The sequence below is a fragment of the Macrotis lagotis genome, chromosome 8 (assembly GCF_037893015.1).
Source record: "Macrotis lagotis isolate mMagLag1 chromosome 8, bilby.v1.9.chrom.fasta, whole genome shotgun sequence".
Lineage (NCBI taxonomy): Eukaryota > Metazoa > Chordata > Mammalia > Peramelemorphia > Peramelidae > Macrotis > Macrotis lagotis.
Genome location: NC_133665.1, coordinates 14,209,429 through 14,232,184, shown reverse-complemented (window position 1 = coordinate 14,232,184; position 22,756 = coordinate 14,209,429). Strand labels below are relative to the sequence as shown.

The following is a 22,756-nucleotide window of genomic DNA, read 5'->3' as shown; positions in this document are numbered from 1 at the left end:
CTGTTTCCAATTTTCTTATTTAGTTTTCTAGACTTGGTGCATATTATTCTCTATCACACGCTCAACATTCTGGTCTAAAGGCTTACTTACTGTTTCCAGGATGTGGACATTCCAGCTCCTATCTCTATAGCTTTGTACAGCTAGCTTGGAATGTCTTCCCTCCATTCTCTCCCTTAGAATTTCTAGTTTCTTTCCAAGGTCAATTCAACTGTCTCCTCCTATAGGATACTATCCTGAATACTTCCTCTCGCCCACCCTCAGGTGGCTACTCTGGGAAATGACTATAGATTTTAGAATTCATTTTCTATATATGTGCTGTTTTCCCTAACAGACTATAGGGTCCTTGAGTGCAAGGACTATTGTTTTTATCCTCATCCCTACTATCATACCTGAGGCACAGCTGGTGCTCAGCAAATGCTTATTGAATGAATAAATTAATGAGAAAAGTACTACTACTATTAATAAAATAGGTAACATCCATATAGCACTTTAAGATTTGCAAAGTGAAAAATTTTTAAAGATTTGCAAAGTTCCACTTTATATATGTAAAAACATATTCTTTAGTATATGTTATATTATCTTATAATGATATATAATCTTATAATGATCTTGTAATGATATATAATAAAAGGATGTTATATAAAATATATCACATCTCATGTATTTGTATATTATCTATAAATAATTTATGTATATATCATTTAATATATTTCAGCATCAGTCTAGCTATCTATCTATCTACTATCTACCTATCTGTCCATCTGCCTATCTCTCTTGTAGTATGAAGAGTTTCAACTTCACTGTTTTCCCTCAGGATAAGCTGTCTTCTCTTAATAATAACCCCATCAAGTGGAATAGAGATAGCAGGCAGGACTTTCCCCTAAGTAGTTCTAAATTGACCCCTTGTAAAACCTACCTGATGTTGGTCTGAAATCTGCATCTTGGTGGGTCTGTGTATGAGGAAGGGGCTTCTTAAGTTAGAGTATGTTTCTGTTTCCAGCCTCTGCTGCAGTCCCCAGCAGTGAGTTTGAGTGCCTTCCTCAGCATCTCTGCTCTGGTGCACAACCTGTGTATGGCAGGTGGGGCCTGTGAGAGACTCCCAGGAGTGAACTCATTAATGAAGATCCTGAAAGAAGCCTTAGGAGAGAACTGTAGCTCTCAGGGCTCCAAGGACAATAGCCGGGTAAGTAGATCTGGTATCTGGGGGGAATGACACAAAAGTATGATGAGAAAGATTAAGGTAACACTGGATGGGGAAATATGACAAATAGGCAGTGCAACAATGATGACCGACCTTTCACAAACTATTCTGAACTGAGACAGTTCATCTGCAGGAAAAGCATTGGGAAGACTTCCTAGCCTGTAGCTTATACTGGGGCTGTGTTATTCTTCCCCTTGGCCTGAACTCAGTGTGGGTAGGTAGCCCTTTAAGCCAGAACTTGTTCTTGTCTCCTAAGGACCTAATCAAAATCCCTCAAAATTCTCTCTTTTGTTGGGCAGAAATTGGTTTAAAGGACCTCTTCTTAGTCTGTCATTTGTCCCTTTGGTACCCTTCTCCATGAATGAAATGAGGTCTGGAGAACAGCCCTCCCCACAGAAACTAGGGCTCCTTTTCTTAGGTGAAAAGTGGCCCAGGGGAAGTCAAGCTCCATGTGCTGCTCATTACTTGGATATTTGGATATTTCACCACCATTATATTACATCTGGTCTGGAGGAATAGCATATCCCATCCCTGCCTCCTTCTTATTCTAGGACCAACTTTCCAAGGATCTGAAATCTCCCTCCCCTGACCTTTCCTAGTTGGAGGATTGCTTTGGGGGAAAAATACTCCTCTGGGGAAAGGCCTCAGTGACTCTGTCTTAGTTATGGTTCTGTATAACAGGGCAGGGGCTGGTCCATGTTCTTAACTTTTAGCCCTGCTCCTGACACTCTTGTCCATTTTGTTTCAGCTCCAGCTTGTGTTGAAGGCTATTGGCAATGCAGGTTTGGCGGCAGCCCCTTTGACCCCCATCCTGAGTGCTTGTGCAGCCAAGAAAAGCAATGCCCCTGAAATTCGTCTGGCTGCAATCCAGGCCTTTAGGAGGATTCCTTGCTCTGTGAATGTGAGCTTCTTTTATAGTTGGTTGGTACCTGTGTGGTGTATGGGTCAGTATTCCTTGAACTGGAAGCCCCAGATTTGGGTCTGAGGTTTGCCTCTGTCTTGACTCTTAGCTATTTGACCTTAGACCTTAAAATGAGTTTATTGAATTGAATTTATAAATCATCAAGTGCTCCACAAATGTGAGACATTCATATCATTGTCATTAATCTAAATTGTGTTGATTCTTTACCATTGACTTGTGACAGCGCTCTGGGCTTGCCCAACTGTACCAAGCCACAGATGAAGATGCTGAAATCCGCATGACCGCCTACTACTTCTTTATGAAATGTCCCAGTGAGGAAGCATTTGCCTTGGTGCGTGAAACACAGGCAACAGAGCGCTCTACCCAAGGTCAGTGGTCATAATTGGTTCCACTCCATAGGGGTTGGGGGAAGAGCTAGCCATTTGGAATGGGAAAGCATTATTTCTAGATTGCATAATGGTGTCTTGGAATCTATTGGGTCAGGCTCACTATAGAGAAGACTGTATTCAGAGAATGGAAATGGATCATGTGGGGCTGATATGAAGCAAAATAATATTGAAGTAATGATAATTGTAAGTAAAAGTCAAACTCAGGCAGAAAGAATCTGAGAGGACATATAGCATATAAGTTAATTTTTTTGTTAATGAGAAAACTAAAAGTCTGAGATGTTGGGACTTGGCATAGGACTAGAACACTGGTATCCCAACATCCTGTCTTTACTTATATAGTACTTAATAGTTTTGTTTTCCCCAAAAGACTTTTAGCATAATCTTTCTGGGTCTCAGTTTCCACATCTAGATTGGATTAGATGAAGTCCCTTCCAACTTTACTTCTTTTACCCTAAATTTGAACCTCATAGCCAGAAAGTACCAGAGAGTCCCAGATTCCTACTTTTCTCTCTCCTATCAAAACTAAGAGAATTCGTCTTCATAAAATATTTCAGGGACCAAGAGTCTCTTTATCTTAAATCTGGACTAACATGTCTAGATCCTAATTTTGAGATAAATTTCCAGGTTTCAAAAATGTCATTTAGCTTCTATTTTCCCAGGAAAGGACATGGACTGTGGAAATAAGTAACTGGAGAAGCACTAGTATGCAGGGTTCTGAAATACTTTTTATCTCTCGTTACAATCATAGAATTTCAGAGTTGGAAGGGATTTCAGAGCCCAACCAATTCCAGAGTTCCAGTTCATCCCTGGATAAGAATTTATATACTGTTTCCAATAAATTTGAACTCAACAACCTGCCAACCCATCATGGAGTCCTTGCTTTAATGACTATTAGTAAGAAGGAATTCATTATTTCTCAAAGCAGACCATTTCACTGTTTGACCACTCTAATTATTAAAATGTTTTCCTTATGTAGAGTCTTACTTTGCTTTTTTGCACCTTCTACCTATTGCTTCTGGTTCTGCCCAAATTCTTGTTGCACTCGACAGCTCTTCTAAAACTTGAAACAGCCCTTTTGTCCCCCTTAAGGCTTTTCTTCTTCAGACAAAAATATCCCTTGTTCTTTTACCTAATCATCATATGGCACAATCTCAAGGATATTGGCAATCTTGTTTGCCTTCCTCTGGATGACCTCCAGGTTCTCAATGTTCTTCCCAAAATATGGTGGCCAAACTTGACTTTGAAAGAATATTGCTTTCTTCCTCACTGATTATCCCATTCCTCACCCTGTCTCTTTGTGGCTGCAGTGGGAGCCTTTGTCTGGAGCCACCTCTCTCAGCTGCTGGAGACTGATGACCCCCTCAAACGTTCCTTTCGGGACTCCCTCCCTGATGACATCCTCAGCCAGGAATTTGAAGCAGAGACCTGTAAACATTCATCTTATTCAGATGTCACCTTTCGTTCAGGTATGATCAAACCCAATCAACTCATCTTTTCCCCCTTGTTAATAGTTTTTGGAAGAGGTTTGATGGCCTGCCATTTTGAACTCTCAACCTCACTCCAGCATCTTTTTCATAAGTCTTATAATATATTACTCTTTCTAATAGACTATACACTTCAGCCAAATAGTACTGTTATTCATTGTATCCTGAATATGTTCCATCCTTTCCTGAGTTTTCTTATACTTGGAATCTTTCATTATTTTCTGCCTGTTGAAATTTTATCCCCCTCCCTTCAAGGCTCAATATAAATGCTAATTCTTCTACTCAGCCATCCCTGATCCCTCTAGTCTGAAGTTTCTCTCTTCTCTATGCCTCTTGGATATACTTACTATATTCTATTTTCCCTCATAGTCATTTGTCTATATCTTTTGTCTGTCAGAAGAATACAACTTTCACAAGGAAAGTTAGTGAATTTTATTTATCTCTCTATCTTCCTTAGAACCCAATATAGGCACTTGTTTGTAGGGTACTTTCGATAAACATTTATGGAATGAATACATTCACAAAATTGGCTAAGGAATAAATAGGATTGTTCTGGAAAACATATCTTTTTGGGATCATTTTATTTTTGGACCCAACCTGTGGATTTATTGGTATAGGATATTTTCCTAGTGAGAAAACTCCCTCTATTAATATAGATCAACACCTGATCCTAGAGAGTTTTCTAAAGCATTGAGAGATTAAATGATTTGTCCTCATCAAGGTACAATATATGTTGGAAACAAAACTTGAACTAGGTCTTCTAGACTTCAAGGCAATTCTCTTTATACTAACCATAACTCACACCTGCATTTGAACCAGGGACCTTTTGTAGCAATTGGGGATTATCAATATTTTTAATATGAAATATATCATTACAAAATGTTTTCCTCATAGTAAACCTGAGTGTTGGATGGTGTAAATGTTATCCCCATTCTACAGGTGATGATAATGATAAGGCTCAGGCCTTCATGATTTGTCTAGGAAGCTTTTGTCCCAAATCTTTCATTTATATATGATTTTTGATATCACTATGGAGAGCTAATATTCAAATGGGCACTGAATGAATGACTTGCAATTCCTTCTTTTCCCTTTATAATTTTACTAATTTTTTTTTCTGTGACCTTCTTAGATATCTGTTCCTTATTGTAGGAGAAAAGCAGAGGAGATTGTTTCTGTCTCTTGTTGCATTAAACTCAGTCTCAAAGTCAACTGGTTGCTTAAAAACTCTGCTTTGTTGTAGAAGGGAAATGTGAACTATGATCTTTATTTCTTCTCTTCCAGTTTCCAACCATATGGGTGCCAATCTGGAGGCTACTCTGCTCTTCTCCCCAGCCTCCTTTCTCCCCCGCTCCATCATGGCCAATCTGACCATCCATGTCATGGGCCGTGCTGTCAATATCCTGGAGGTAAGACCAGTATTTGTTTCACTTTTCATAGTAGCATTCCTGGAGAGCAGGACAGACATCTAGGAAGGTCTCAGTGAAACAGTATGGCACATCAGAATACTAGATTTAAAGTTAAGAGATCCTGCATTCAATCAATTAATTAACAAGTGTTTATCAATTATTTACAATATGTGAAATGTTGGAAACTACAAGTACAAGGAATAAAACAATCCTTACTAACAAGAATACATTCTTTTTTTAAAAAAAATTTAATATCATTATTTTTAAAAATTCATTAAAATTTTTTTGATTTCAAATTTTTTCCCTCCTTCCTGCCATGTTTTATTGAGAAAGCAATATTATATCATTTATATGTGTGATATCTTGTAAAAAGTATTTATTAGGGCGGCTAGGTGGCGTAGTGGATAAAGCACTGGCCTTGGAGTCAGGAGTACCTGGGTTCAAATCCGGTCTCAGAGACTTAATAATTACCTAGCTGTGTGGCCTTGGGCAAGCCACTTAACCCCATTTGCCTTGCAAAAACCTAAAAAAAAAGTATTTGTTAGCCATGTTGCCAAAAAAAGCAAGAAAAATGAAATTTGTAAAAAAATTATTTTTCAATCTTCATTTAGAATTCATCAGTTCTCTCTGGAGGTGGATAGCATTTTTCATCATGAGTATTTTGAAATTATCTTGAATCACCAAATTAATCACTATAGCTAAGTATTTCACAGTTGATCATTATTACAATATTGCTGTCACTGTGTACATGTTCTCATGGTTCTGTTCATTTCACTTTGCATTAGTTTATATTTGCATTCCCAGGTTTCTTTGAAACCATCTTGCTCATCATTTCTTAAACACAATAAGTGAAGGAACTTACATTCTACTAGGAAAGGGAGAGATAACAGATGTGTGTGCATGTGTGTGTATGTGTATAAATAAAATATATAAACATAGCAGAATATAAATCAATAAAATTTAAAATAGAGATAGAAATATGACTAAAATGATACATATTCTGTTATAGTTATCTAGATATGGATAGCTATATTTAGACTGACAAAGATATATAGATATAGGTTTATTACAGATATATCTTATATTGATAGCTATTAGGTATATAGTGATCTATATTTAGATCAATGTAGTTTAAGAGGGAAAATACTCATAATTGGGGGAATCAGGAAATACTTTATGCAGGAAAATGCCTGAATTTCATTTTATTTTATTTTTTGGGGTTTTTTTTTGCAAGGTAAAGGGGTTAAGTAGCTTGCCCAAGGCCACACAGCCAGATAATTATTAAGTGTCTGAGGCCGGATTTGAACTCAGGTACTCTTGACTCCAGGGTCAGTGCTCTATCTATTGCACCACCTAGCCATTCCCCTGAACTTCACTTTATTTTATTTTATTTTAGGTTTTTGCAAGGCAAATGGGGTTAAGTGGCTTGCCCAAGACCACACAGCTAGGTAATTATTAAGTGTCTGAGACTGTATTTGAACCCAGGTACTCCTGACTCCAGGACCGGTGCTTTATCCACTACGCCACCTAGCCACCCTCCTGAACTTCATTTTAAATAAAAGTGTTACTCTTTGAAGGAGAGATAAGGAAGAAGTACATTCCAATCACCATTTCAAAGGTGGGGAGACAGGAGATGGAGCATCATATTTGAGGAACAGAGAGAGAGAGAGAGAGAGAGAGAGAGAGAGATCCAGAGAGAGACTGGATATTAAAATATAAGTGGTACAGCAAGGTCAAATGTTATACTCTCAACTCTGATACTAGATGAGTCATTTCACCTTAGTTTCCTTTTCTCTAAAGTGAAGGGATTGGACTAGTTGACTCCTAAGATCACTTTGATCCCCTGAACCTATGAGATCCAGATAGCTCATAGAGGGAATAGATTTTTATACCCATATCGAGTTAGACTTTTTTGAGACTCAGTTGCTACCTATGTGATATAGGATATTTGGAGTACCTTTCACAGAGTTGTTGTGTCAAATGAGAAAATGTATATAAAAGTGCTTTTTAAATCTTAAAGTGATGTTTAAATACTAGCCATAAGTATTATACTTAATAATTACAAAATGTTTTCCTCATAGTAAACATGAGTATTGGATGGTATAAATGTTATCTAGGAAGCTTTTGTCCCAAATCTTTCATTTAAAGTCTGACATCAGGGCAGCTCGGTAGCACTGGCCCTGGAGTCAGGAGGTCCTGAGTTCAAATCCAACCTCAGACATTTACTAATTACCTAGCTGTGTGACCTTGGGCATATCACTTAACTCCATTGCCTTGCCAAAAAAAACCCCCTAAAGTCTGACATCAACCTACCTTTTCAAATGATTTTTACCTTACTCCTTTCATGTTCTCTACATTCTAACCAAATTAGACATTTTGTTGTTTCCAGTCATGGATCTTTGCACAGATTCTCCAATATATCTAAGCTGGAGAATAGAGCTAACCTTGGAATCAAAAAGATAAATTCAAATACCCACTCAGATATTTACCAGGTAGCTGGGTGGCAAAACACATCACTTACAGCTCTGTGTCTTAGTTTCCTCATCTGTCAAATGAGTGAATTAGATCTGATGACCTCTAGAGGTCCCTTCCAACTCTAAATCTATGATCCTGAGAATTATTATTTTCCTCACCTGTGTCATTTAGAATTCCGAGTTTCCTTCAGGATTCAGCTCGACTTTTGTCTCTTGTCAGAGACCTATGTTAATTCCTTCTCTTGCTAATGACATTCATTTGCCCACTGCAATTACTTTGTGTAGATTTTCAATTTATTATGGGCTCCAGAAATGCAAGGATTGTTTATTATCTATTTTATTTAATTCTTTTTATCCCTCGCTAGTGTCTAGCACATTACATGGCATGTAATAGATGCTTAACAAATGCATATGCCTGATGTAGCAACCATGCAGTTCTTTCAGGAGCAGACCTCAGTTGACTCTATCCCCTGAAGCTGGTAGGTCTCCTTTCACATTGGATTCAGGATATTTTACAAATCTGTTCCCTTCTCTAGACTCCTATTGGAACCAGGAGGTTATGATTGCAGCTTTCCCATCAGTTTTTCAAGATTCCTTCTGTTCTAATTCTGCAAAAATATCTATTGCTTGTTCTGAATGTGCTTCTTTTTTCAGCTTGGGCTCCGGTTAGAAAATGCTGAAAAGCTGGCTTACAAGGTGTTTGGTAGACAGCCATTCTGGGATGATGATGAGAAAAGTGAGTCCAAACCAGATACTGACATGGAATTGGCAGATGGAGTCAATGTGAAGAAGTCAGGGTTGGCAAGATCAGGGTGCCCAGGTGGGGGGCACAGTAAGATAAAGGAGCTCCAGGAGAAGGTAAGGGAATTTATAGACCCAAAACTTTTCTACCACTCACACATAGCACATATCATCCCTTCAGGGGCTCTGGGACAAATTTTTGAAAATAATGATGCCATTTAAAAGTTATTAGAGCAGGCAGAACCATTTGTACATCATTGAGATAGTATACCTTCTCCCACTTTACAGAAAACAAATCTCTAGGGAAAATCTGTGTCTGCTCTTTTTATATGAACAATATTTGGGTTCATGATCTTCCCCTAATCATACCCTATCATAACCTAGATTCCCTCTATCCTGACCCATCACATCTTTTCCCTTTTCCTCTATATCCAAACCTCTTCACCTGATGGAATGCACTAAACTAAGAGTCAGGAAGAACTAGGTTCAAATACTCCCTCAGCCTCTTCCTAGCTATGTGACCTTAATCAATTCACTCTCTGTGAGTCTCAGCTAACTCATCTATAAAACTCATCTGTAAAAGGAGTAGGTGGATTGGATGACTTTTAAGGTCCCTTCTAGCTCTTAAATCTATGATGTTTTGATCTGCTGCTAACCCTAAATCTCTCATGAAATGCCATCTGAGAGTCAAGTTTGGGATTCAAATTCTGGTATCTATTCTATCTACTTGTATTACCTTGAGTAAGTTATTCCCCATCTCAGGAATTTGGTTTGCCCTCATAAAATGAAGGAGTTGAGGAAGGGATTTCCAGGTTCATATCTTGCTTCAGGCATAGTATCCGTGTCACATACTGTAGGCATCTCTCTGAGCCTGAGGAGGTCCTGAGTTGATTGATAGAGAGGACCTCTTCCCTAAGACTTCCCTTATACCAACGAATTAACAGGCAATATCCAAAAATAAAATACAGGGGTTGAATTCAATGAACTGAGGTCCCTTCCAACTATAAATCTATGATCCTGTGAAAATAAAATAGAGTAAAAAATAAAATAAAATAAAGTAAGGGGGTTGGGAGAGATGATCTCTAACATTTGGATTCTTGTTTGTTCAGGTGACTCAGAGGTGGGGGAAGAGGAGGGACCTGCAATGTGGTCTCAGTCTGAAAATTTTTGGGAATGAGCTTAGTTTCATAGACTGTGGGGCAGTGAGAAGCTACATGAAGAGGTACTCCCTGAACCTGGCTGAATTGACAGTCAAGCTCCTCAAGGTATATATGTTGGGTGGAGTTGCATCTGGGCTTGGGAGCTGATCCTTGAGAGAAGGTGCTGCCAATCCTCTCCCTTTGGCTACAGGGTCAGGAGGTGCAGATTAACAGGAGGCTAAGCTTGGCAACAGAAGAGCTCTCCTTTCCTGCTGTGTCCGGTCTCCCTGTGCAATTAGCCTTGAATGCTTCAGCTGCCATCAACATCCGAATTCGAGGGACAGTAGACTTCAAGCAGCTTTCGGATTTCTCACTAGAGGGCTATATCAAGCCAAGGTATCAGAGCTGTTCAGAGTGTAGGTACTGAAGCTCCAATTCTTCAGGGATATATAGCCCTGGCAAGGCTCTCACCTGCTACAGAGGAGAAGGTTAAAGAAGGCCAAATGCAATGGAAATCATTCATTTGGGCAAGGAGACTTCAGAACAATAGAAACAGCTCACAATTATGTAAGCCTTTATAGTTCTTACATACCTTATACATATTATTTCATTCAATTCATATAACAACCCCAGGAGGTAGATATGAAACAATCTGTTAAGCACCATGCAGAATAATACAACATGAAGCTATCCCCACTCAGGAGGGGCTTCCATGCTAAGAGAGAACAAATAATGCATATTTAAGTATATTGCTAAATGTAAAGTGATAATTGCATATATATTTCATAAATATAAAACCTATTCAAGGTAGTTAAATACAATGTAGTTTGGGAGGAAATACCCTCTGCACACATGGTCTTGTCTACCCCCTACTGCTCATTTTCTGCTCAGATTAGGGTTGTACTCAGAAGTCCCCCTGCCCTTCCATTCCTGCCCCTGCCTCTCAGACAAAGATCTCAAAGCACCTTCTCCCTTTACTCTTGTTAATGACAATAAGGAGTGCTGTCTTTCCTTTTCCTCCTGCTCCCTTTTTTGGGCATATACACAGGTAGTATTTGGGGGGGGGGGGGAATCAGTAAAAGTTCCATGCAAAGATAGTACCTGTGCTGCATTCCAAAGGAAGAAAGGAACTCTGGGAGAAAGGTAAGCTGTGTGTGTATGTGTGGGGGGTGTCAAGCCTGGAGACAGCCAGCACAAAGGAATGGAGAAGAGATGGACTGTTTTGAGTGAGGAAATAGAGAAAAGATCAATTTAGTTGTCTCATAGAATCTGGGAGGGACAGTAATGTCCAATGGAAAACTAGGTTGAGGGTAGGTTGTAGAGGGCTTTAAAAGATAAACAGATGAGTTTATATTTTATTTTTGAAGCAGAAATGTAATTTTTATCCTTACCATTTTATAGATGGGAAAACTGAGGCTTTAAGAGGTGACTTGTCCAAGGTCAGTCCCTAGCTAATAATTGATGGAGTTAAGAAATAAATTCATGTCTTTTGTTTCCAAGGTTGGAATTCTTTACAGGAAATTGTTGTCATTTCTCTTCAAAACCATACTTGCATGGGAATGGAGAGAGTCTGGTTTTTAGTCTTAGTGTTCATTAGCATTGTTCTTTTGATTTAACTTTATTTCCTCTTCTGTTAATCTGGGCAATTTACATTTTTGTAAATTTATATTTCACTTACACTGTCAGATTATACTGTCATACTGATGGAGAAAATAGCTCTGAATTATTACTTTATTTTATTATTACTTTATTTTATATATATATATTATTACTCTAATTATTACTTTTCTACTCATTGGTGGTGAATTCATCCTTTTTAATTTTTGATATTGGCAATTTGGCTTTCTTTCTTCTTTTTTATAAACAAATTAACCAAAAGTTTATCTATTTCATTGTTTTTTTCATAGAACCAACTGTTATTTTTATTTATATGTTCAATAGTTTTCTTAATTTCAACTTTATTAATCTCTCCTTTGATTTTCAGAATTTCCAATTTGGTATTTAATTGGGTATTGATTTAACTTTATACAAACAACCTAACTGAACTTGTTTCCCCATTTATATATTTTATTATATAATATACACGTGTGTATATGTACATATATATGGATATTTATGTATATGTGTGTATACATTTGAAAACGTATATAAAAAAATTTAGGAACAGCTTGATGAAGCCAGAGTGCACAGGATGCCTGGCCAGGAATCAGGAGGATTAATCTCCTTGATTTCAAATCTGGCCTCAAAAGCTTATTAGCTGTGTGATCCTGGGCAAGTTTTAACCCTGTTGGCCTCAGTTTCCTCATCTGTAAATTGATTGGAGAAAGAAATGGCATACCACTCCAGTATCTTTGCCAAGAAAGCTATGCATGTGGTCATGAAGAGTTGGACATGACTGAAATAACTACAACATAAAGAAATTTATGGAGGCAAAATAGGAGAATAGAAGAGCACTAGCTCAGTAGTCAGAGAACCTAGGTTCAAATCACTTCTTTATCACTTTATGCCTTTGGGCACCTTTCTGGGTCTCAATTTACTCATTGGCAAACTGAAAGGTTTAATTGATCAGTCAATAAACTGTATGTCTGTTTATATTGTACCAAGTGGTAGGTTAGACTTGATGGCCTCTCCTTTAGATCTCTGATCCTATCAAGACATATGAAAATGGAGAATGAAAAGAGGTAGAATGTCTTAGTGGGCACAGCAATGGACATTGTGGTGTCTACTATATGTACAAATCCTGCCTTGCACATTTACTTAATCTATGACCATGGACATTTGTCCACTTAGCTTTTCTGATTTCCTGATTTCTGATTTTCTGTAAGTTACAAGTTCATTGCAATAGGACTCAACGTGTGGATGAAATCACAAATTTTTAAATATTGATGTAAAATAAAGTTTTCATTTTCTATATTTCGGGAACAAAATCTAACTATCCTAGGACTTTGTTCATTTAGAGCAGGCATGGTAGGTAGAATAGGGAACAAAACAGATATCTAAGAGGGTAGAGGGTATCATTCTGGGGCTATAGTTTTCCTGACACCAATAATAGTCCCTAACATTTTTATAGATTTACAAACCCTGGTCTGAGCAGATGAAGAAATTGAGGCTAATGTGACTTTCTTAGAGTCACACAGCTTGTAGATGTCTAAGGCAGATAAAAACTCAGATCTTCCTGATTCTAAGCTCTTACTCCATTCTCTGCTTTCCTCCTACCTTCTTCTCCTAAAAAATCTCTACCACACTTGACTCACCACCAATCCATCATGTCTGTATATTTCACCTTAGTGCCTTAATACAGATCGCAGCTCAGATGGGTGTAGCAGGCTTCCATGGGAAAGCAGGGGTCAAGTGGGTGACTAGCATCCGAACTTCCACCAGCCTCGATGGAGGAATCACGGTGAAAAGGGGACAGGAGCTCAAGATGTTCCTGAATACACCTGAGGAATCCATGGAATTGGTAAATTTCAGGTAGGCCCAAGGAGCAAGGGGTCATGTGTTACCAGACGTTTTTGAAGTAGGCCTTGGTCTTAGTTCCATGTCTCATCTTCTCTTTGGACATGGTTATCCTTAGTGTTAATTATCTCTTAGACTCTTGCTTCTGAGATGGTCAGAAAGCAACATGATCTCAGATGTACCTAGTAAACTGCGTGAGTTAAGTGGAAGAATCCAGGACTAGCTATGTCTTTCCCTTAGCTCTAAGATGTATCTCACAACTGTGGATGGTGTGATGATTATTGACCAATTAAACAACCCTTCAGAGATTCAGTCCTGCACTGGAAAGGAAGGTAAGCATCTAATCTCATTATTCTTCCATAATGAGAGGGAAAATCTCACTAGGGTCATAAGAGAAGGAACTGACCATAGACTCTAAAGTGGTTCCATCTTCAGAGGAATGTTATGGGGAGAATGTCAGAAAGCCCTGTATGTGTTTGATTAGTTTCTGGGTCCCTAAAAGTATGGATTTGGAAACAGTAGATACAATGCCACTTAGATATTTATTATCGGAAATGTACAATTATAAGATTCAGAGTGATCCAAATAGAATGTTATTTAAAACAGAAATGACAAATTTCAAGAAGAATAATGCCAAACTCCAGATTTTCTAGTCTTCTCTTATAAATTCAGGTGTTTTATCGTCATCATTTCTTTCAAAGAAGTAAGGCTTCATTCTCTTAGCCCCTTTTGTTAGAAATAGAACACTAGAGGCATAGTGGAGGCAAGGGTGTGAGTGAGTGTGTGTGTGTGTGTGTGTGTGTGTGTGTGTGCGCGCGCACGTGCATGTCCCCATTTAGGACTTTGCCCATCTTTCCAGCATTCCAGGAACAGTATTAAAACAAGGATTTAGGTTTGTTTTCTTTGGTTGGGTTTTTTTTTTTTGCAAGGCAAATGGGGTTAAGTGGCTTGCCCAAGGCCACACAGCTAGGTAATTATTAAGTGTCTGAGGCGGGATTTGAGCTCAGGTACTCCTGACTCCAGGGCCGGTGCTCTATCCACTGCACCACCTAGCCGCCCCTAAAACAAGGATGTAGCTATGGGTTATCTAATACCCTGAAATTGGAATCTACTACCAACAGGGTAATACTATTATCTCTGCACTTGTATCTCCCCAGCATCTCACATTTGGGGCTGGCAGATGTGTTCCAAAGTGTCTTACCCAGCTCAGGGCCAGCCATTCTTTCTTGCTGTGCCAATAGCTGCAGCAGTGACATTAAAGAAGCAGGACAAGGGACTGCAGCAGTACCTGCTAGAAGCTGCCTATGCTTATATTCCTCAGGTAGGTCATTTCAGAATTCTACCTCACCCCTTCACCTCCAACACGAAACTATTGGTTGGGTCTCAGTTACCACAGTATGACCAGTTCCCACAAATCACCCTGTGACTCACATGTGTTCCAACCTGGCCTCCCAGATGGGCCACTTGACTGAATAAGAATTGCTGAAGACAGCATGGCATAATAGGAAGAACACAGACACAGGAATTAGGCAACCTGACTTCTTATTCCGACTCTGTCCCTAGTTTATAGCGTGACCTTGGGTAAGTTTTTTTTTTAAAACCTCTTTGAACTTCAGTGTACTCTGTCAAAGGAGAGAGTTGGACTCAAAAATATCTAAGGGTCTTCTCAATTCTCATATTCTGTGGCTATCTTATTAAACAATTTCTAAGGTTCTTTCCAGTTCTAACATTCTGAGAATATATAGTGGGGTGATCTCAAAGGTCCCTTCCAGTCTTAATACTCTACAGCAGAATTCTGTATAAATTTTACTTACAACCATTAGTACCCAAACTTTTTTCCTTTTGCTAAATAACATGACTTTTTCAAGAATGCCTTGTATTTTAGAGAAGATTCAGTTATTACTCCATGAGATTCTCAGTTGGATTCTTTGGAGAAGAGGTCAAAAAAATTTGAGGGTGGAGTAAGGGATTTAGAACCCTGGGACCTAAAAGGGAAGGTCATCTTTGGTGAGGGGTTACAAACTCTTGTTCTTGGAAGGGGTGAGGGAGTTTCTGTATTTCCAGAAAGAGAGTTGGATCCCTGAAGAAATCACCATTCATTTCTTTATGGGCACACCAAAGTCAGAACGACCCAGGGATGTGGGTATGGATCTCAGCTTCAGTGTGCCTCAGAAAAAGCTCCGAATCAAGCTAATTCATCCCAAGAAAAAAATCAAGGTGGATGGTATGTGTATAAAAGAAGAATGTCTTGCCTGTGCTTATCGAATACATGAATCTTTTTGGGGGGAGGTTCCTTAGGATGATGTGTATATTTTTCATGGAAACTTAAACCTGGTAAGGACTTTGAAGGATATCTCCATTAATAAGCATTTATTAAGCACAACTTGTTGTGAGGCTCTTCTAAGAATCAGGAAAAAAAAGAAAGGCAAAAACATGATAATGGAAATTATCTAACCTAACTTCCCTCCAAATGCAGGGATACTCACTGCAACATCCCTAGCTTATGATCACCATTTAAACAAATCCAATGACTAGGAGTCACATTATACTATGGTAATGTTCCTGACCCCAGTCTTCTCTTTACCAGATAAATGTCTCTAGTTCATTCAACCAGTCCTTTTGGTTTCTTCACCATTCTTCACCATTCACCCTTCCAGTTTCTTCACCATTCTAATCATCCTCCTCCCTGACCTGGAGCCCATGTGATTCCAAGCACCTAGCACAGGTGCCTGCTATGTAGTGAGCTGAATAAAAGCTTACAGAATGAATAACATAATGCAGTCCACAATTGCATTAGTTTTTTAAATTATAGTTTCACACCATTGACTCATGTGGCCAACTAAAACCCTTAAAACACATATTTTAATTCTACCTTCCCCAGGCTTAAATACTTCAATTGAAAATCTTTAGAGGTCCCAGACTATCTAATTACAGGTTCAGCTGAAAGTGTGGAGGAGCAATTGGTGGAGGGCCTGGCTAAATAGTCATAGGACCACGGTTGAAGCTTACATTCAGAAATAAAAGCTTGAATTTGAAAGTCCTAAATGAAAGTTTGACTATTTTGCTCCCCATTTTCCTTCATCAGCTCTTTTGATGGAAACTCACCTACATGTTCTTTTCCAATAGGAAAAATTGATTCTCTCCAGAGTACTCGCTTTGGCCACCTGGAAATAATTTTGGATGACAAGGATGTCTATTACATCAAGGTTTGTTCATAGACTCCAAAGTCAATTCAGTTCCATTCAACAGATTTTACAAAAAAGGTTTTACATATGTATTTAATTGCTAGAGATTTGTCTTTTAAAGCATCTTCAAGAGACTTATTAAGTAATTAATAAAAGTAATGTTAGAGATGAATAAGCTGAAGTTCTTGACTTCAAGGAGTTCATACTCTAGGAAATAAGAGAAGTACATAAATAACTAATAAAAATTAGAATGTGATAAGTTAAGTGTGTGAGAAGAATCCACATGGAGTGTATTATAATTGAAAGGAGGGCAAAGATTATGTCTACCTGGGGATGGAATTGGGAAAGCTCAGAGAAGGAGGAAACTGAAGGTTAAGGTAAGTGAGTTGTCCAAGGTCACACGGACAGTGAATGTCAGAAATAGTCAATGGGAAACCACTGAAGGGTGTAGAGCAGAGGAGTGATGTAATCATAGTTGTACTTTTAAGAAAATTCTTTTGGCAACATGAGAAGACTAGATTGGAGCAGGAATGCAATCTATTTAGGAAGTATTATAATACCAAGTGTAAGAACTTGAACTAGTTTGGCAATGGTGAGAATGTAGAGGAGAAGACAGATGGAAAGCATATTTTGGAAGTTGAATAAGGTGGGCTATTGCTGCAGGAGGTAGATAACACACTTCCACTTCCCCTATTCCCAGATTATTTCATAATGCTTACTACTCTGCAATTTTCTTTCCTTTAGATCCTTATTTAGTACAGACATTTACCAAACTCTACAATATCTGTCCAGGGAGTCTGGGATAACAATATTTTTGGAAAACACATCTACCACATTACCTTTTCTACTCCTTTGGGAAGGGAGATAATTAGATGTCTAAGTAATGAATGAATGAAACTATGAAAAACATTTAATAAATGCTTATTGCGTTCTTGGCACAAATACAAAAACAAAAGTAAAAAGGCCTTGCCCTTGCATTCTAATAGAGGAAGAAAAATAGATAGAAAATTGTGGCTAGGGAAGCTTTTGGTTTGGAAAATTATAGTAAGTAGAGTCAAAAAGGAGTAGACTGTCATATCCTTTCCAGGAATAATAACAGAATTGACTTGATTATGGTTCAATGGATTCAAGCAAAACATAGCTGGAGCTGGGCTTTGATAGAATGGAAATAAGAAAATAAACATTTATATAGTGTCTGTTGTTTGCTAGGAACTTTTCTAAATACTTTACAAATATCTCATTTGATCCTCACAGTAACACTGTGAGATAGGTGCTGTATTATCCTGTTTTACAGTTGAAGAAACTGAGGTTAAGTGACTTGCCTAAAGTCACACAGATAGCTAGTCAGGCTGAATTTGAGCTGAGGTTTTTCTGTCTTTAGGCCTTGATACCTATCTATTTCTAGATGATAGGCAACCATCAGAAAAGGGGTCAGGAGTTCTGGGGGTAAAAGGTTGAATAATGATTTCTGATTTATGTAGAAAGCTGACTGGACAGAGAAGAAGGTTTGACTCAAAGACACAATAACCTCTCACTTAATAGGGAGAGGGGACCTGCCTAATAATTAGACCCTAATTAATTGATCATCTTTGCCAATTGTGTACTTGTAGAATGTTTGAACTAGAGAGGTCCAGTGAAATCAATTAACAAGCTGATAATGGGATTGGGATGAAAATTCAAGTCTCCGTTCTTTCTGTGATACAACACTATCATTTTTCAGAAATCACAGGATTATTAGAGTTATACTTAGCAGATCCATTTTTATCTGCCTAGGACCAATGGTCATCTCCCTAGCTGCCCCCTACTACTTTCTATTGTTCTCTGCATCCCTAAACTCAATCATATGAGCAACTCTAAAAAAATCATTCCAGAGAATCTCTTAAAATTCAAGCAAAAAGGGCACTAGGACATAGAAAAAGAGTTAATTTAATCCTCTTCAACTCCTACTATTTCATTTATATTAAATTTAATAGTCTAACTTAAAAGGGATATGAACATGGGTACTCATTTCAGGGGCTGAGTGATGTGCAGACTTCCAGGGGAGAACAGAGATATGAGACTCAGCTGGAAGCAAAGCTGATCAGACGAGGCAGCCCTGTCATTCTCATGGGCAACATCACCAAACAAGCAGGCAGGAAAATGACATTCTCTATGTCCCTGATGAATGTGCTGAAGGACAAAGCCTTCTTGTCAGGTAAGGAGGAAGGAATAAACCAATAACAACTCCTGTCCCTGTGGTCCTTGCATACTGTGAATTCTTTCCCATTCTCTCTTCTTCCTTGTTATTCCTTGTCTTCCTCTCTCTCCATCTCTAATCTTTCCCCTGCCCCCCAAGTCTTATAGAAGTACAAAATGTTTGGAGTGAAAAGGACCCTAGAGATCATCTAGTGTGATTTCCTTACTTGATAGATGAGAAAATGGAAATTCAGAGGGATTAAATTATTCGTTGAAGGTCACTCAACTAATTGGTGGCAGAGCTTGCAATAACAACCCTTTGTGCTAACTCCTGATGACTGCTGCCACCATCCTAAATGCTCACTGAGAACAGTCAGGCTATTGAGTTCATTCCTCCCCTCCTCTTCCCAGTCTCAAATTCTGTTCTTTCTCTGACTGGCCCCAGATATATCTTCTATCTTCTTTTCTCCCTACCTTTTCTTAAGTCCATTTGGAGATCATTTCCTTAGCTACTTTTTACTTCTGGGTGAGGTGTCCCCTTGACTGATACTGCTTCTTTCAGTCACTGGTAGGCTTTTCTTTCTGTAGCAATCTTGGAGAAGAAGGCAGAGGATGGACTACAGTTGTATGCACTGGAAGGAGAGGTCTACCTGCCAGATATATTGGGTTTCCATGCCATTGGCCTGTTGCAGCAAAGAGGAAGCCTCTGGACCAGTGCCCTAAAGATAAAATATGGGCTACTAGGTATTGTACCATTTTGTGAGTGTCATATTTTCCTGGGGAATTTGGACTGGAGTCTTGGACCTATCTACTCCAGTTCAGCATCATATCTTTTCAGGCAGAAAATGTCCTTTGAGTTTCTAATTAAGAAATAGATCACAGATTTAGGTCTGGATGGGATGTTAGAGGTCATTGATTTCAATGCTTTCATTTTACAGATGAGGGAACTAAGGTATAGAGAAATGAAATGATTTGCCTGAGGTCACATAGTTAGTTGATAATATCTTAGGTAGAATTTGAATCTAAGCCTTCCTGACTCAGGATCAGTACCCTGTCCACCACTCTCTGATGCCTCAATGAGAAGGACCTTCTATATTTCTTTCTGAAAATTGGCTAAGGTTAGCATAGGGCATGGGACCCTATCTTGACTCTAAAATATCCCTAATTTCCTTTTTGAGTAACTAAGGAAAAAAAAGAGGGTAGTAGTCCTCTATCAAAGATACTCTTCCTTAGGTTTTGGTTTCCAGTAGCAGGAAGGTAGAGGAATCTTGAAGGAAAGTAGAGATGTAAACTCAGAGATGAAGGAATTAGTTGAAACTCAGACAAATGCACAAACCCAAGGCATGTGAGCATGCCTGCATGAGGAAGGGCATGATATAGTGGGAAAAGATATTAGGCTTGATTTTGAGATCTGATTCCATTACTTTGTGACCTCAAGCAATGTGTTTTGAGAAGTAAAATCTATTTCCATCCTTTAATTGGTAGGAATGTTACCTCTACCCCATGTTTAGAAAGACTTTAATGAGAATGTGATAGGATCACAAATTTTGAGTCAGATCTTAGAAGACATCTAGTCCAATCCCCTCATTTTACATGAGAAAACTGAGACCCCAGAGAAGTGATATGATTTGCTCAAAGTCACATATGCTCCCAAGTGGTAGAACCAGGATTTGATCTCCTCTTCTCTGATTCCAAATCCAATATTCTTTCCTCTCTACTATATCTTGAGATTCATTAAATATTAAAGAAGTGATGGTTTGCTGGGGCTGTGGGCATCCTGTGCTCTCCTATCCCAGGAGCTTGGCTGTGTGTTTGCCTGGTAAGAGAAGGGCAGGTCTTTCTGTGTTGACCGGCATAGGAGAGGCCAAGCACCTCCAGCAGGAATGCAACGTTGGCCAGAAACTCAAAGTGGAGAAGCGTCTGGAAGTGTACAAGCTGGACCTTGGGCATGAATTTCATTGTACTCAGGTGCCCACGTATAACCACAAGGTAGGTGACTCAGTAGAATAGATATCTGCATTAATTGGCTGTAGCTGCCTTACTGTAGCTCTGGAGATGGCACTGTAAAGTGTATTCTATTGACCTGTTTTCCTAATTCACAATTTTTGCAATGATCATTTATGAGTGAGAGCTGTAACTTTTTTTTAATAATTTGCTTTTGAGGGAAACCAAGTGAATCCAGTGTTTAAGTCTAGACTTCCTTAGAACAAAAATACATGCAACAATTTTCTGGGCCCATTAACATTCATTCACTCATTCCAAGAGCCTTTATTAAGTGATCCAGGATCCTAAGTAGGGACCTCCCTGGCCAAATCCCACCAGAGAGATTAAATTGAAAGAGAGTAGAATAGGTCTGGGTGTGCCTAGCAGTTATTGGATACAAAGAAAGTATTATTTCTATGCCTTGGCTGACTCATTCAATGATTATTTGGTCAGTTGCTGATGCCCACCTAGCATTTGAGAGAAACCAAAAGCCTGGATTCTCATCTCCACTTTTCCCCCTCCTTGTAAATGAACTCTTCTGTATACTGACTGTACTGTATAGTAGACTAAGTTGGCCAGAACATATATGAACCTTTGTATTCATATCCAGGAGAGGGAGAGACATCTTAGAAAGGATGTTGACAAATTGAAACACATCCAGAGAGAGGACCATCAGGAGACAGAGAACTCTAGGAATCATAACATAAAAAGATTGATGGAAGGAACTAGGGATATTTACCTTAAAGAAGAGAAAGCTTGGGTGGGAGTGGGAAGAGATGAGAGTTGTCTTCTAAAAACTGAAAGGAATTGGAAGATAGAGGGGACTTCTTCAATGTAACTCCACAAGGCATAACTAGGCCCAAGGGTTGGAAGTTCCAGGGAGGTTAATTACCAAGCTCATCATAAGAAGCAGACAGTAATGGAATGACTGGCCCTATGATAAAGCAAAAAGTTTCTCTGTCTTTGGAAGTATTTTAGCAGAAGAATAGTGTATAGGGAGAGATTGTGGAAGGAAAGTTCAAAAAGATCATAGGCTTGGAAATGGAGAAAGTTTGAGTATAATGTGGTCTAATTTCAGTTAAAGAAACCGAGTCCTGGGGTGGCTAGGTGGTGCACAGTGGGTAGAGCACCTGAGTTCAAATCTGGCCTCAGACACTTAATAATTACCTAGCTATGTGGCCTTGGGCAAGCTACTTAACCCCATTGCCTTGCAAAAAAAAACCTAAAAAAAAAGAAACTGAGTCCTAGAGAGTTTTAAGTGACTTGCCCAAGGTCATTGACATGACAAGTGGTAGAACCAGGATTTGAGCTCAGGTCCTCAGAAACTAAATTAATAAGTTTGAATTAGATAACCTTTGGGTCTCTTCCAGTTCTGAGATTCTATGGAATAATTGTGCCAACCTCTTCATCCTGATCTTGGACTTGATTTTTTAAGTAAGGTTTCCTAAGGAATGCAAAACTGACCCAAATTTGTGCTTTGATGGAATCACAGAATTTCAGGACCACTTTGATTCTAAATCAAATCTAAGAGAAAAGAAATCTCCATTATTACGTACTCAAAAAGTAATCATTCTGCCTTTGCTTGAATACCTCCATTGAGAAGGAACCAACCACCTCTCAAGGAAGCCCATTGCTCTTCTGGATAGTTTCATTTGGGTTTTCTTAGACATCTAGTCTAAATTTGCCATTTTGCAGCTTTAACCTACTACCCCTGGTTTGGGGCCAAATAGAACAGGTCCTATCTCTCCTCCATGTGAAAGTTCTTCAATGCTTGAACATAGATAAGATTTTCTCCTTTAGTCTTCTCTTTCTTGATTAATCCCTGGGTCCTTCAACCAGACTTCATGTGTTATGGATCCAAGCTTCTTGACTTGCAGTATTCTTAAATGGTGTTGCCTAGAATTGAATATAATATTCCAGATGTGATCTAATGCTTATGGAATAGTTTTACCTAAATTCCTATTCCTTTTTTTCTACTACTCCCTACCCCCATTTTCCAAGTTTTTGATTTCTTTGAAGGAGTAGTCTCCTTTAAAGAAAAAAAAAAGATGAATCTTGCTAGAGAGGCAGAGAACATCTCAAGATGCACAATGAGATGTTCATTTCTGGACTGAACCAGTTCATGAATTTATTTGGGGAAGGTATGATGGAGAAAAATGAAATGCTTGTTGATTGAAAAAATAAAAGACCCACTAAAGGAA

At 38.7% G+C, this 22,756-nt stretch overlaps 1 protein-coding gene across 1 annotated transcript in view; it reads left to right on the top strand.

Moving 5' to 3' along the window:
* The window catches only part of LOC141495122 (uncharacterized), a 170,717-nt gene that overhangs the window by 40,007 nt on the left and 107,954 nt on the right, over nt 1–22,756 (top strand). The window contains exons 9-24 of the mRNA XM_074196114.1: nt 1,001–1,183; nt 1,950–2,102; nt 2,347–2,491; nt 3,820–3,978; nt 5,278–5,402; nt 8,531–8,734; nt 9,727–9,882; nt 9,968–10,152; nt 13,045–13,227; nt 13,453–13,544; nt 14,370–14,533; nt 15,277–15,436; nt 16,339–16,418; nt 18,411–18,591; nt 19,161–19,316; nt 20,431–20,561. Coding sequence (XP_074052215.1) covers nt 1,001–1,183; nt 1,950–2,102; nt 2,347–2,491; nt 3,820–3,978; nt 5,278–5,402; nt 8,531–8,734; nt 9,727–9,882; nt 9,968–10,152; nt 13,045–13,227; nt 13,453–13,544; nt 14,370–14,533; nt 15,277–15,436; nt 16,339–16,418; nt 18,411–18,591; nt 19,161–19,316; nt 20,431–20,561 — 2,457 coding nt within the window. The remainder of the gene's footprint in view (nt 1–1,000; nt 1,184–1,949; nt 2,103–2,346; nt 2,492–3,819; nt 3,979–5,277; nt 5,403–8,530; nt 8,735–9,726; nt 9,883–9,967; nt 10,153–13,044; nt 13,228–13,452; nt 13,545–14,369; nt 14,534–15,276; nt 15,437–16,338; nt 16,419–18,410; nt 18,592–19,160; nt 19,317–20,430; nt 20,562–22,756) is intronic.